Source organism: Centruroides sculpturatus, unplaced genomic scaffold, assembly GCF_000671375.1.
Source record: "Centruroides sculpturatus isolate CEXI.00-Female unplaced genomic scaffold, Cexi_2.0 scaffold485, whole genome shotgun sequence".
NCBI classification, from domain to species: domain Eukaryota; kingdom Metazoa; phylum Arthropoda; class Arachnida; order Scorpiones; family Buthidae; genus Centruroides; species Centruroides sculpturatus.
This window is the reverse complement of record NW_019384760.1, coordinates 418,851-434,980: the sequence shown is the minus strand read 5'-3', so window position 1 is coordinate 434,980 and position 16,130 is coordinate 418,851. Positions and strand designations below refer to the sequence as shown.

The following is a 16,130-nucleotide window of genomic DNA, read 5'->3' as shown; positions in this document are numbered from 1 at the left end:
GTTAATTAGAAAAAACTAATTATGCTATTGCTTTTCACTTCTTATTTGCATAGTAAGTCATATACTGTTTTATTTTATCAATGTGCTGTACTGTGAGGGTCAGAATTTACAAAGTTGGTCAGGATGTCATGGAATTTAAAACAAACATTTGAGTAGGAACACTATATGCATGAAATTTGAGAAGTCAAACTTCCTTATAAAATTTTAAATTGATTAAATTTACATACTTGACAGACTATTTCAAAATTGAAAAGAATGCACTTCAAGACAAGGAAGGTGTTTCATGTAAGAGAAAAAATTTATTTGAAATATTCTGTGTGTCAGAAATATTTGTAGTGAACATAAGAAAATCATATGTTCAACTGTCAGTAATGTGTTTACTATTTATTAGATTAATTATCTGATGTTTGCCACACTTATTAAAAACGAAAACTAAATAAAAAATGTTTTTATGATAATTTGTTTGAATTTTCAGTTATCTCAAGATTCCTGTTTTTAAAATAAAAATAAATGATTTAAAATACACAAATAATATAATTAACATTTTATTTAAAAATCATAAAATAGTAAAATTATTCATTCATTTAATTAGTTTTTTTAACTATATTTAATATATCTTTTAAAATTTTTAATTTTTCATTTTCAATTTTCTCTAATTTCTTCCACCTTTTTTCCTCTGATTCTTCCTGTTTTTTCATAAAATTTAAAAACCACTCTGGAGGCTCAGATGATGATTTTTTTTTCTTTAATTTCTTCCACCTTTTTTCCTCTGATTCTTCCTGTTTTTTCATATAATTTAAAAACCACTCTGGAGGCTCAGATGATGATTTTTTTTCTTTCGTGGTGGTGATGAGGACGACGACGGAGGAGGAGGAGGAGGAGGAGGAGGAGGTGGTGGTGATGACGATGATGACGATGGAGGTGATGGTGATGGAGGTGATGGTGGTGGTGATGAAAGTGGTGGTGCTGGTACTGCTCTTTTTTCAAAAGTTGAAGCTAATAGTGTTTCAGGAGGAGGACTAACGTTGGCTTTTAAACCAAAGAAGTGGTCGAAATCTTCATGGAATTCCCAAAAAGAAAGTCGACCACTTCCAGATTTTCTCATCTGGTCTTTCCTCCTCCTATAAGTTAATATTAAATTTTGCCACTTCCGATCACATTCCACTGCTCCTACGTTGACACCTTCTTTTTTCAACTTTACACTGGCATCTCCCCATAGTTTGACTTTTTTACAATTCGGCTTCTCAAATAATGAGTCCATTTCTTGCCGAATTTCAATAAGTTTTTTTTACTGAAAATGATGTCCAAACATTTTCCTATGAAAAATGAAGTTTCATCAGCATATTTAAGTGTAAATTTTATAAAACTATTTTAAACATTATTGTTACTAAGTAAAAAGGCTACTTAGAAATGTTATTCAATAACAAAAATATAAAGAATGTATTAGTTTTATTTAAAATATATAATGAAATACTTACAGAATCCGATTTGTTTTCTTTGTTATTTGCTGAAACTGAGGATGTACTAGTATTTAAATCTGCAATTTAAAATATGATTACTTTTTTTCATCTATCCACCTTATAAGTTTTACTTAAACATATATGTATGTCTGATATTATGAGATAACTGCTTAAATATAATTTAAACTATTTCATTTACATTTTACAAAATATATTATATAATTTTAAAAAATATCTATTAAATTATCTAACCTTTATTTTCTGTGTTCTCATGGTTGGGGAACATTAATTTAAAATACTCTTCTTTAAAGGCATTGTCTGGAAAATATATAAATTATAATCAAATCTCACAATACAAGAAATCATATATAATTGAATAATTTTCAATTATTCTCTATTCAATCTACACATTTAAGTTAAGTATTAAATATAACATAATAATTAATATATTACATATAATTGAATTATATAAAAACAATCGATAACAGCTATACTTTAATAATTCGAAAGTACATTTAATCTGTAAATTTACCTGTTGTTAATCTTTCCATGATGTTCTTGTCGACAATTACCTCGACTTTTTTGTTATCGCTGGTTAATACGACATTATACATGCAAGCGTCCATTTTGCTTTAAACGTGTAGCAAACGTAAAAGCTGCTTTATCTTCGCTGCAGCAACCTCTTGCAGCAAACGTTTAGAAACGGTTCGCTACATTGCAGCGCTGCATTTAGAAACGGGTTTCAGAGTGTTCGCTGTTTAGCGCTTCTCGAGCGCTGCATAAAGAAACACAGCCATACTCTCATTGGCTGACATGAGAATTATTTAACTCACTTCATGAGGTCATTCATGCTCATGTTTCATCTTTTCTTTGTTACACTTTGCACCCTTCACGTCCAGTGTAAATCATATTTTACTTGTTGCTGATTTAATAGGATTTAAGTTAATTAATTAAATTGTATAATTTTCAGTTCACCATAATCTGTATTTTCAACTATTTTTCTGTTACTTTCAAAATATCGTAGGATAATTAGGATCAGTAATGCTATGTTTGAAGTCAACAATAGTAGCATTCATCTGCTTGTTCCATCTTATGCAATTAACACACTTTATACAGGAGTTATCAGACTTAATGTGACAGTTTTTAAAACGGTGGCCCTCCTCATCACAACAAGTATATGTTGGCTGAGTAAATATACATATCACTTTGCCAATGACAAAATTTCGCATTTACAACATTGCTTTAAATCAAGAAAATCAAGCCTAGGTAAACCAAGGTTATATCTGGTTTATATCTGGTTATATTTCAAACCCAGGTATAACTGTTTTTTATTATTATTAATCAGGAAGTATCTCACATCTGATGACACATAGCTATCCAGTTTATTCATCCTTGGAATCAGCTTTCATTCAAAAACCAAATTTTAATTCAAATTTTTGATCATGTTCCACAGTATCTGAAACTGTTTTATTTTGTCCATACAGAGAGTCAAGAACATCATCTTTTCCCAAGGAATTGTCCACATATATTTGTATCATGGGGAAATCTTTCAACATTTTTTTACTGCAGTATGTTTAAAAGAGTCCTTGTGTTATTCTAGTTTTGTATTGCCATACTAAAATCACTAGCACTATTAGAGGCACTTTACCCTAATCTTCCTATCTTTAACACAGAGTAATGATCAATCCTTATACCACTTTTAACTGAATTTAGTATCTTCAAATGATTGTTTTTAACTTCTGTTAACTTAGGCTTTCTTAAAACCTCTTCACTAAGTTTCAGAAGGATGGTTTCATTTTTTTTTTCTTTGACACATTCTGCAAATGTTCCTTAGTGGAAATCATCCTTTAACTCTTTTTTAGAATGAAAGTATGTAAGGTCTGACCTGTATTATTTCCATTTTTTGGAACCTTGATTAATTTCCCTTACAAAGTTGATTCTTTTTCCACAGTATCCAGAACATTCTATAATCAGTGGAAAATACTATATAGTTTTTGCATACATAAACATCTCAAAGCTTGATGTTATAATAATAAGCCAAACATATGTTACATTGAATCGAGACACTTTACTGCTACTATTAATAATTAAATTCTGAGTAATTTGGTACTAGAGATAGGTGTTAGGTACCATCTCTTATTAAATTTAATGCTTATAATTAATATTTATTAAATTATTTAGAATATTCTGGAAAAAAGAATTGACCTGGAGCGAGACTTAAACCCACAACTGCTGCTTACTGTGAGGATGCATTGCCAGTTATGTTACCCGGACCTCTGTCTGACCCTCCACTTTCAGATATACTTAGTTTATATATAAATAACCATGGATGGTTATGTTTAAATAGTTTATATGCATACTGTCAATACTTTAAGAGAATAATAGACCAAAAGCAACTCTAATCTGGATACTGTGAAAGCAAAATCAGCATGTCTTTGCTTTTACAGTAACACATTTCTAGATGTCACCTTACCTATCGACTACCTTTTTTCTCATAAAATACAGTTGAGTTTCAAGCTTACAAGATTGGTGTACTAGTAGCAGATTGAGACATTTGTAGGTCTCATGCTACTAAATTTAAGCAACCAACTATTTTTTAGGTTACATTTCAAGAATTTTGCTTTACTTTTTATAAAAATTATCTGGCAACCTGTGAGGTTCCCACTGGACATATAATGTTTATCTGTAGTTTATTTATTATATAATTATTAATTAACAAAAGTAGTGTTTGTTCACATAGCCATATTCTGTTTGCTTAAAAAATTACATCAGTTATATGGCATTTGGCATATTGTACAGAAATATATAGATCTTGGATAATTCAAAACTCAATACTTCAAAGTTGTGATTATTTTGTCCTCTGAACTAATGAGTATTTCCTATATATACTTGAAGAGTAATCTGTTTGTTAGTCTCAACAGAATCCATTATGATTTTGATACATGTTGTATGATTCCAGCAATTGATAATTATTTTTGGAGAAATTTCTTCCCTTGCACAAGCAAAAATGAAAATTTAAGCATTGATGACATTTTGATAATAGATTCTGATGACATTAAAAAATCTGTCAAACTGTAAAAGATATAGAAGAATATCAACCAGAAAAAGAAAATATGGAAAAATTCACATCTTTTACAGAAGCTTTAAATGCTCGGAAAATTTCATTGCATTTTTTTCAGAATATGCCAAAAGATCACAAGAAAGATATTGCAGCACATCAAAAAAATGAGATTCTGTATAAAAGATTATTACCAACGAAGATTAAAACAAACCAATATAACACAATTTTTCAAATGTAATACAATAATAAATAAGACTAAATGAATGTTTATTCATTATTGAAAGTTTATACAATAAAAAAATAAAATCAAATCTTGCTATATAAAAATAAGATGTTTTAAAAATTGTGAAAATGCATTTTTAAGAACCATTTGACCTATTCTGGACCAAGAACTATTAAGGCTTTATTTTGACCATTCTCTTTTCATAAGAAAGTATTTGATCTGATTGATCTACCTGTACTCAAAAATTATTAGAAATGCTTCAATAAAATGCAAGAATTGAGTCATCAAAATTTATTTTGTTCCCCTTTAATTAATTAAAGTAATTCCCTTCCACTGCAATGCACTTATGCCAATGTTTTTTCCAATCCTTGAAACATGCTTTAAAGTAATTTTTGATAAACCCCTTCAGGACTCGCAGTAAATTTTGTTTTATGGCATAAAATGACTCAAACAGTGACCATGAAAAAGAAATTTTAGTCAAGGAAACAAGAAAAGTCACACGATGCTACAACAGGTGAATATGGAGCTTGCAGAACTGTATTTGTTGAATTTTTTGCCAATAATTCATGAACAACAAGAGAATTGTGAACAGGTGCATTATCGCAGTACAAAATCCATGAGTATACTCACTACAAATCGAGTCATTTTCTATGAATTGCTTCAAGCAAACACAAAACACTCAAATATTCTTTGTTGACAATTTAATCAGTCAGAAGAAATTTGCAACGCACAACACCACAATTGAAAACAATCAACATAACCTTGATTTTTTACTGACTTTGATGTGGTCTTTTAGGCCTCACCTTTCAACTGCCATTCACTCAACTGTTGAGATGTTTTAGTGTCAAAAGCGTATATCCATGTTTCATGACCCATAATGATGTTTTAAGAGTGATTTGCCTCAAGAAAGCATTTACTCAGCCGCTTGTACACATTGTTTTCTTTCTTTTTTTTTGAAAAAATTCAACAATTTGAGAAGTGACACACTGCAAGCCCAAATGATACTGGACCATGTTCAATAATGTCCCTAATTGTTAACAACAATCATCGAGCACAAAATCTCTGACTCCAGCGAAATGTTCTTTAGTTGAAGTAGATGGTTTTTTACCTTAAATAAAATCAGAGCTTACCTTTTAAAAAGAAACCATGTTTTTTTTGTTTTTATTTAATCATTTGTAAAGCCATTTTATAAAATTATTTACAGCATTAATTGTGTAATCCTTCAATTCATCATTATTAATACACCAGAAATAGAGGAATATTTCCATATAGTAACTACAATAATTATTGCACGTTATTTTCAATACTGATGTTGTCCGCCATTTTGATATTTTCTTATTTATTACAGATTTATTTTCGTAGATTATACATCTCTGATTAATTTTAAAACAATTTAAACAATTTTAAAAAAATTTAAAAAAAATTAAAACGTTTTAAACAATTTTAAAACGTTTTAATTTTTTTTTAAATTTTATTTATTTAATTAATATTTTAAGATACTTTTAATGAAGTTTCATTACCAGCGCGTTAACTGTGATAATGGGATTGTACGATAATTATAATCTTAAATGGAGGATAATGCAATTAATTTTGTTTTATATGAAATTTTGAGCAATTAATGAAAAAACATAAAATAAACAGATTTATTATTAGGCGATTTCCGGTGCTTGACTATTGACCATTGGGTTTGCTTTCATTCTACCAACGCAAACCAACGCGTTTTCGTGTAGCTAACCAACAGCTGATTAGTTGTCTCTATTTTACGTCAACATTACGTATATTAGTAAAGATTGGATTGATGGGATAAGACCATCATATATATTTAATAAGACCCGGTGTATCTGCATCAATTTTCTGTAAATCAAAGCGAGTCAGTCATTCGCAGGCGAGGCGATTCATTTTTTGAACTGAGACTTAGCGACTGCGACTTTTGTTTTCAGTTTTACGGCCCCCTGTTTCCATTGTATCAAGAACTGTTGTATCAAAATTTAATAACTTTTGAATCACTTATTGGGAGAAAAAATTGGCAATTCCAACAGGATAAATGCTGCCACTCATGCATCAGTCAACTAAAAATTGGTACCAGGCATAACAGCGTGAGTGGCTGCGACTGTGCGACATCTGGTGGTGAAACTTAGAAGTTCCTCGACATGGCTGCGGTCTACAATCCCCGTATCAGATGAGTGTCTGATTAGTTGTTTTTTTGTCGCGAGATGGCAATTGTATATGTTTTATATATTTAAATATTTTTAGTTAAATAGGAAGAATGACAATTGCTCATTCTTTCTATTTCACCAAAATAATAATAAAAAGGAGGTTGACGACTGCATGAAAATTTACATACTAACTTATCATTTAACATATTTGTTTTTTTCCAACTTTTGGTGCTGGAGTTTATTTGCTTAACTGTTGTGTTTTGTAACACTGGCGCCAAAACACTATCAATCATTTTCAAACAAGATCGCCTCCGTGCTTATGAAATTGTGGATTGTCTACTGGAGAGAACGACGGATGGAAAACGGAAGCAAAGTATCTTTATCTTTGTTAAATGTTGCAGCTTTATTTATACAATTAAGTGTAATGACATTAAATAAAACTTTATTAGTTTTGTATAATACAATAAATATTTTGTGATTTTATATATGAAAATAAAAAAGTAGCGTATTTTTAAGATTTGTAACCTGAAGATAATTATCACTAGCCCAAAAAGTAGCGTGTCGCTCAATTTGAAATTTTTGTAGCGAGGACACTTAAAAAGTAGCCCAATCCGCTACTTGTAGCTCAATCTGGCAACTATGGCCACAATATCCCGCGTTTCTTTATGCAGCGAGTGTAGCGAAATGACGTCACGAGCAGTGTTGACCAATTAGAAACCAGTTTCAGTGTGTTCGCTGTAAAGCGCTTCTCGANCTTAAAAAGTAGCCCAATCCGCTACTTGTAGCTCAATCTGGCAACTATGGCCACAATATCCCGCGTTTCTTTATGCAGCGAGTGTAGCGAAATGACGTCACGAGCAGTGTTGACCAATTAGAAACCAGTTTCAGTGTGTTCGCTGTAAAGCGCTTCTCGAGCGCTGCATAAAGAAACGCGGGGATAGCGACTTTTAGAGGGATGGAGCGACGTAGCGGCGAATGCAAACAAATCAGCCAAAAGTAGAGACTTTTGAATTTTTTTTTCATTTTTGAGAAATATAAATTTATTTTTACAGTTTTCAAATTTACAGACATTTTTCTACTTTATAGCACTCTCTGGCAACGACTAATATTATTACGATAGACAAAACTGTAATTCTAGATTTTTCTANGCCAAAAGTAGAGACTTTTGAATTTTTTTTTCATTTTTGAGAAATATAAATTTATTTTTACAGTTTTCAAATTTACAGACATTTTTCTACTTTATAGCACTCTCTGGCAACGACTAATATTATTACGATAGACAAAACTGTAATTCTAGATTTTTCTATAGCGTGCAGAGTTAAAAATCTGCAAAAGTAACATTTTGTAACAAATAAATCTGCCCGGAAAATTTTTCAAATTGCTAAATTGAAAACGTGGTAACTCCCGAATAAAACCTTAGTCCCGAGGTTGCAGTAATTCTATGATATCATTTTCTACTTTATAGTCGTACGCATATGTGGTGTTTACCTCAGTTGCATTGTCTGAACCAGAGAAATGTCTTGCACATTTCCGAATGTTGAAATATTATTGAAAACTTTTTAAACAATTCCCTCAGCTAATGCATCAGGAGAAATGTCGGTTTCTATTTTAAAGCGGATAAAAATTACTTAAGGAGTACTATGGGAGACGAGATTAAACAATATGGCCATTCTGTATATAGAGCAGGAAATTTTTAATCGAATTGATACTGCCAAAATTATTGACGAATTTGCAAAAAATAAAACAAGACGATTTGTTTAGTTAAACTGTTTGTTTTCTTTTTACTACGTATTTGTAAACTGAATATTTTTTACCCTAAAGATATACTTTAGTGGGGACATGTGGTTTAGTTTCTCCCCACTTGTGGAACAATTCAAATATATTATCGGGGAGTTTGCCATTTGTGAAGTTTTGTGATATTTTGTTGCTATTTTGTCAATATTTTTAAATTAACATGATTTCAAATGTTATCTTTTGTATACAATGAGAAATGCTCATTCTTTGCTTTATATATGAAATAAATTATATATTAGTAACTCGCCTTCTAGAAATAAATAAATAATTCTTTCATTAAATACGATAAGTTTCAATAAAACATTTCATAAATCATTTAAAAATATCGTAAAAAATATTAAAATGTACGCGAAAGCGAATATAACATAATTAACGAAATAAAGTAATTTGCATTATAATGATAAATAATATATTATAAAATAAGATTAATATAAAAATGATAAACGAAAAGATGCCAGAAAAAAAAAATGTAAATAACATTTCATTCAACAATACAATAATATTTAATTTATATAAAAAATATACATTATATACAAAACAACAAAGATTTATAAACATAACCAATTGACATTCGATATCACTCTTAAACAGTGGTGATATTCGAAATATTTAACAAAGGGTTCACTAACAGAAAATTTTTCTTTAACAATTTTTTTTTTTTGCTCAAATGGTTCATTAGCAACATTAGCGCAAAAACTGACCTTAAGATACCCATATAAATAAAAAAGATGCGTTCACAAAATTAAGTCAGTTAAAATTTAACATTGTGTATGCCAGAACTATATTTTTTTTTAAATAATAAAAAAAAAATAACACATTTTAATATTTTTCATTCAAAATATTTTATAAACATAAAAATTGGCTTTTTTTTAATCAGAAAAAGTCATAGGGAAAGCAGTTAAACAAGAAAAACTTTTCTAAATGATTTATTTTATCGTTAGGTATTATTATAATAATAGACAGATATCATCGTCTCTCGAAATACAATATCTTTCTTATTTCGCTGTCGATAGCCCGACACGTGTTCCGCAGCCATCTTGTATTTTCTCGCGCGCGTGGGATTGTGGGATCTATCTTATGACTGGATCTAGTTTCGAGAACTCTCTCGAGTCGATCGCAATTGAACCCCGTTTTAGTCGAGATTGAAACGGTCGATGGAGGTTGCACTAGGCAAACAGGGTATAAGGCTCTAGTTTAGTAGTGTTACAGAGTATAATACGTACTGTATATTTTAATATATTTTTTTAAAAGAAACAAAACCACTGAGAAATATTACGTGTGTTTAACAATGGGTTCGGAAAACTTTGAAAATGTTAACAACGGGTTCGGCCGAACCTGTGCGAACCCGCTGAATATCACCACTGCTCTTAAATGAAAATGAACTCAACCGAGCGGGAAGAGAATAGACAAAACGTAAACAATTTGTAAAATGAAACCACTAAAACAACTTTTTGTTCGGCCGACTTCGTGTTTAAGTTAAAGAGGTAACACTTAAATTGTGGCCAGCTTTACATAAAAGTCTTTCTGGGATGCATCCTCCTTGACAGATCGCTCATGTGCCGCGTTGCCGTAACCAAATAAACCAAACTAATTCTAATAATTTTTTTTATAAACGCGATATTTACGAGGATATACTTAACTATCACAAAACTGGTCACCCCGCCCCTCCCCTGATTTCATCTCCCCTTATTAATTCATAAACCCATTTCCCCAAATTTCCTTCGCTGATACTGCTCAAAGATGTTCTAACGTTCAGCCAAATTAATGTACAGTACAGTCCGTGCAACGATTTTAAGGAACAACATAGAGCTTAAAGTCTTTTTCTGTGCGATGTTTATTTCCTGTTTATTATCGTAGCGACATTGCTTTATTCAAAATTTCCTGTAGTTGTAGTGCACTTTATTCACATGTTGCGTCTTACTGTCAAATCTACTTCCAGTGAGATTATGCCACAACTTTCAAAAGTTTCCTTTACGTAGATGATTTTGCTCAGCTTTACTTTTTCAATGTGGTTTCACCAGTTTTTTTATGAGATCACATAAAAGCAATTATTCTCCCTTTTTTTTACAATATTTTTTTATTTAAACAAGTTTTATATGAAGTCTTTCGGACGTTAATTAAGGTTAGCAACTTCGATCACATGCGGAGGCTATCACAACCTATCCAACACGGATCCCTTTTCAAATACAGTACTAATAGTAGACCAGTATTAAGTAGTAGTCGTTGACCATCCTCTCTCCCAGGAGGAGGACAACTACTACTTTTGGTCGAATTAACTTCAACCTCCATCTCTTCTTCCTATCCGACCGACCGGTATGGTAGCATTTAAATAGTAAAATTACATAATAATATAACTACAAAGGTTATCTTACGTAAGAGTTTATCACACCAAGTGACCAATCTAACGCATTTCAAAAATTCTTTAGATTGTGTACAGTAGAGGAAGAAAATTTTAAAAATGTATTAGATTGATCACTCGGTGTGATAAATTCTTACGTAAGTTAACGTTTGTAGTTATATAAATCAAATACTATAATATAAATACGAAATAATGATTGTACTTATTTTTTGCCCGGACAACCTGCTAGTTGTCTTATAAATTAAAATGCAGGATGTACTAAATATAAATTCATAAATATAAATATAAATTCATGTATATAAATTAAACTCTTAATTTGCGCGACTGCTCAGATCACATATTTAAAATTTCCATAGAATTGAAATTTTATATTTAATTGCGATTATTTTTATAACCCCATTATTTATTTTTTTAAATTTTTATAATAGTTTGTAAATTCATAGTAATTTAAAATCACGTATAAAAAAATATTTGATAAGTCAACATTGTATAAAATTGAAGTGTGCAATACCAATAAAATTTTTATTTTTAAAGAAAAATAATTTTTTATTTATATCACTATTATTAATAATATTCTAAAACATTATATACAAATTTTATCTGAAGTAATTTCTCTCTACGATTCTAATATTGTCGAATAAATTGAAGTGCGATTATATATATTATCGAATTTATTTATTTTAATACAGTCTTCGAACAGTTGCAATTTTTGTTCAATTTCAGTTTTATAAGCTACAAATTCTTCAAACCATCGCTTCAATTTGTCATGATTCCCTACAATCCATTGATATTTTGTGTCGATTCCTTTTATGATTTCCATCAGCTGCTCTATTGATTCGATTTCAGATTGAATGTCGAAAACTATGCTTTCTCCTAAGTTTTCAATTGATTCCAACTCATTTAACATGCTTAATCTGTTAGAAATTATAACACCAATCAATATAATAAGCATTATATGTTAATAATAATATATTTGTTAATTAACACATTGATATTGGAAAGATATTGTAAGTGAGTTTGATGTTACTATTTGTTATAAAATAAAAGTGCTTTTAATTTACTGATACTGTATTACATTATCTCAAGAAATGCGTTTAAAAATAAGTAATTCTGAATATATCTATCTATTTTTTTTTTTAAATACTCACAAATTGCTTTCCCATTTGTTGGTACTTTGTTCTTCCGTTTCCTGAAGCTCTTCCATAACGTTCGTAAAATCTAATTTCAGCTGAAAAACATTGATACAATTTAATTTCATTCTTCACTTTTGTAATCTTTAATTGTTTAATATAAAAATTTGAGTAAATGTCTTATCTGATCTATCGTAAATAAGTAAACACTAGAGGTTATCTACCACTAAGGGCATTAGGGATTAGATGAGATCACGATTGAGATTTTTAATATATTTATTTGGAAATTCTGATTTTCGTTTCGATTTTCAGTATGGTTGATTAATGTATTCCATTATACTAATTGATCCTAATAATATCTCATTGCGAGTTCAGCAAGTACTGAATTCATAACGACATATTATTAAAAGTAAACTGTTAATTCTAATTAACAGTCTACTTTTAATGCATTTTAGGAGGCATATAAGGCAATAAAGATTTCAATTGTGTGATAATTCTTCAATAAAATTATGTATTACGTATTTGTAGAAAGTATATTGTATTATATAAAGAAAGGGATTAAAAGCTAATTAATAAATAAAAGTAGACTGTTAATTCTAATTCCACTATATAGGCTACTACATGGCCGTGGCTGTAGACACCAATAGAGCATGCATCTGCATGGAGCCGCACATTTTAGGGTATAAAAACTTGATCTCATTGTTCTCGAGAATATATTCGAATACCTAGATCAAGTTCTCGGAAACAATAAGAAATTTTTAGAGTCGAATAGTTCTCAGTTTTGCATTCGAATACTCATCATTATTTGAAATGTCTTTGGATTCATTTGAATAAAATCTAGTGGCCCAATAAAACTAATTTTACTATAAAGAGAAACGTAATTATATGGCATGTATCTTGTCTAAAAGTTAAAAAAATATTAAAACCTATTCAAATAAGAAAAATATTCGGTAGTTTGAGATTTAGATATAAATAGGATTTAGGCTATTCTATTACTTTAACAATAAACCAAGTTTACCTGTAAGTTGTTATTTTGAAGTTCTTTCTCTGTTGTTTCGGGTTCGTCCTCATTACCAGTTTGTATAGTTTCAAAGATTTGCTTTTGATCCGAAATTTTGGACAGGAAAAAATAAAAACATAAGCAAATAATCTGAAAATTAAAAATTAATTAATATTTTGCTAAAAATATATTTAAAACATTTTGATAAATTGAAAAGAGTCTTACCGATAAACATAAAATTGTTCCAATCCATACAATAATTTTATAATTTTGCGTAACTGGTAACGCAACTTGATGATCCAAAACGTTGTTATACTTTATAGAATTGTTTTGAGAGCTTTCCGTTATGTTCGAAAAGTATAAATTTCTGTTGGCAATCTCGAATGTAAAAACAATACATTTTTCATTCGTTATTTCACATGACATGTTTGGATACTCTACGACATCACTTAAATTTAAATTAATTCTGGTCGTATTTTCGGTTCCCAAACTAAAATTATTATGATGGCAGGCAGTTAAATTCTCAACTTTTAAATTAAATATACTTTCCTCATTTTTTATCTTCGTATGATTTTCCAGGCTAATTATTTGTTTACAGAATTTAGTTGAAACATAGGAAGAAACAATCAGATGCTGCTCCCAGTTAAATAAAAGCATCTCATCTTCTATCCTATCTCGTCTCCATTTTCGCATAAAAGTAGTAGGATAAATGGAATTTGAGACATTTTCTGTACTGGAGAAATGTTTTCGTTTATCCATAAAACAAATACTTTTTTCATTCTTTAATAAAGTTTTGATTATAAAATTTAGATCTACAGAAACATCAACTAAAATCGTTATGTTTGATGTTTTTTCATGTTGTTTATAGATTTCACTTAAGAAATAAATATAAATCTGTTTTGACGTTTCTAAAATAAATTTCAATATATACGAGAGAATTTTGCTTGATCTGGATTTCTGACTTTGTTCTTTAATATTTTCATTATTTATTCCTATTAATTAATAACAACTATTAACATTATAACAGCAAATATTATAAAATGTAAAAATTTATATCAAATAAACTTACCATTATCAAGATCGTGTCTTACGGATATCTTAATATTTAGGCCTATATCAAACCCAAAACTTTTTGTAAATATGAATAACAAGAGCAAAATAAATTTATTTAACATCTTGCTTTTATATTCAAAATAATGATAACAATTTTCCTGAATAACAATACTATTTTATTGTTTATTAACAATTATCTGTTAATAATTTTTTGTAATAACTTTTTTAAGAAATTTGTTAAAAACATTTTAAATAATTTTAAAAGGAACAAAATTACAATTTTATATCTTGGTTCGCATATCTGGTGTTAAAAATTAATACAGAAGAAAATTTTTGAACTGAAAACGAATAATATAATATAATAATTTAATTACCGTATTTTCTGAATTAACAGGATCTAATGAAGGAAATGTTTTAATTTTTTCTCGATTAAACCGTTTCTTAACTGTATTTATAAGTTACAGCTAAGTTTTAAGTAATTGGGCTACAATTTGAAAAAAAATTGTAGACCTATAAATTTCCATTGTTGTTTGTCTGTCTGTCCTTCCATAACCGCCAGAACGGTTTTAAATAGATAAAAGAGGAGACCAGATATAAAACTATTAGCGTCAGGAGGTCCAGATTAACTATTCAGATATTCAATTCAAATAATTTTCCCAGATTAGAGTTACAAATAACTGTTCTTATCAGGAAAGGTATAATGTACACGGGCAAGACAATACTAATTTGAGATGGAAAACATATAATTTAAATTAAATAAATTAAAAAGATGATTAAAAATTACATTGTGAAGATGTCACAATAATTTTTGCCCGCAAATGTTTTCATAGTTATTTTTTCCTTTAAAGTAATCACTAGTAAAATAAAATTAGGTTTGACAAAACTCGTATATTTAAAATGTTTTATCATATATTATATGTTACAAGAAGAAGCTGCGTATACTAAATTTAAATCATTAATTTTATTTCCTAAACAAAGAATTGCATCGCAAAAATGTTTCGAAAAAGAAAATAATTCGCAAAACATTCCAACAGCTGCATGGAACAGCAGGTTTGTCCATGTGAATTTACTATTGTGAATTCCGATCTTTGTAAAAACAATAACATTATTATTAGTTATTTATTTTTGCCAAGAGGGGTTCAAAAAGCTAGAGGTCGTCTGCTAAAAGAGAACGAAAGAGGTTTTTTTTTTCTTTTATTTTTGCTGTTTTCTTTTTTTTGTCTGCTAAGAGTCGCATGTTGAATTTAGTCAATGAACACGATTTCTGCAGGCGTTTCGTAAATATTATAATGCTCGAGTAATTTGTTTATTAAAATTTTTGACATTAACATAAATTTAGACATTAAGTATCACTCTTATTGTATGTACTTAATTAACATGCCACTCAGTTATTTTCTTTAAACAATAATAGATTTTCGTATATCGTATGAACTTTTTGTGTTGAAAATTTTACCGTTTAAATAAAAATACTGTTAAAATTTATCTCAGACATTCAACTTTCGGAGATGATCATCTAAGACATCACCGGCCCGTGCCGCAGCCCATCTATATAAATACATGCCATGTTAAAATTGGCTATGGTGTTATTAACTAGTTACTCCCTTCACTCGAATACTGAGTCTAATATCCGTCGGATGAAAAAAAAAGTTTGATAAAATATGCTCAAAGATGGTTCTATTGATATTATTTTTAAATTAGTGAAGAACTTTATCGATACAATTATCTACATTAAGATCGTGTTTTAGGGATATCTTAATATAATATCCGTAAAACACGATGGTTCAAGGACAACGGTAAGAATAATATACCATATTTTATTGCAAAAAGAAATTCAATGGCAATTGATATTTTATAATTTATTGACTCAAGTACTTTTAAAATTTGAGGACGAAAA

General features: G+C 29.3%; 3 protein-coding genes across 7 annotated transcripts in view; all 3 read right to left on the bottom strand.

Moving 5' to 3' along the window:
• The window catches only part of LOC111628790 (protein will die slowly-like), a 30,575-nt gene extending 24,509 nt beyond the window's left edge, over window positions 1-6,066 (bottom strand). The window contains exon 1 of one of the 5 annotated variants that reach the window (XM_023372629.1): window positions 5,875-6,066. The gene's annotated coding sequence lies outside the window, so the exon portion shown is untranslated. The other 4 variants (XM_023372633.1, XM_023372632.1, XM_023372631.1 and 1 more) reach the window with 4 other exon arrangements.
• On the bottom strand, window positions 797-1,261 carry LOC111628796 (sulfated surface glycoprotein 185-like). The gene has a single exon (XM_023372641.1). It carries the CDS (start codon window positions 1,259-1,261, stop codon window positions 797-799), a length of 465 nt encoding a protein of 154 aa, XP_023228409.1.
• Window positions 6,067-11,615: 5,549 nt separating the features above from the next.
• On the bottom strand, window positions 11,616-14,385 carry LOC111628798. The gene is made up of 5 exons (XM_023372643.1): window positions 14,253-14,385; window positions 13,409-14,175; window positions 13,202-13,333; window positions 12,202-12,281; window positions 11,616-11,967 (listed from the first exon to the last, which is right to left on the bottom strand). Exons 1-5 carry the CDS (start codon window positions 14,356-14,358, stop codon window positions 11,670-11,672), a joined length of 1,383 nt encoding a protein of 460 aa, XP_023228411.1. The 5' UTR covers window positions 14,359-14,385; the 3' UTR covers window positions 11,616-11,669.
• Between the last annotated feature and the right edge of the window lie 1,745 nt (window positions 14,386-16,130).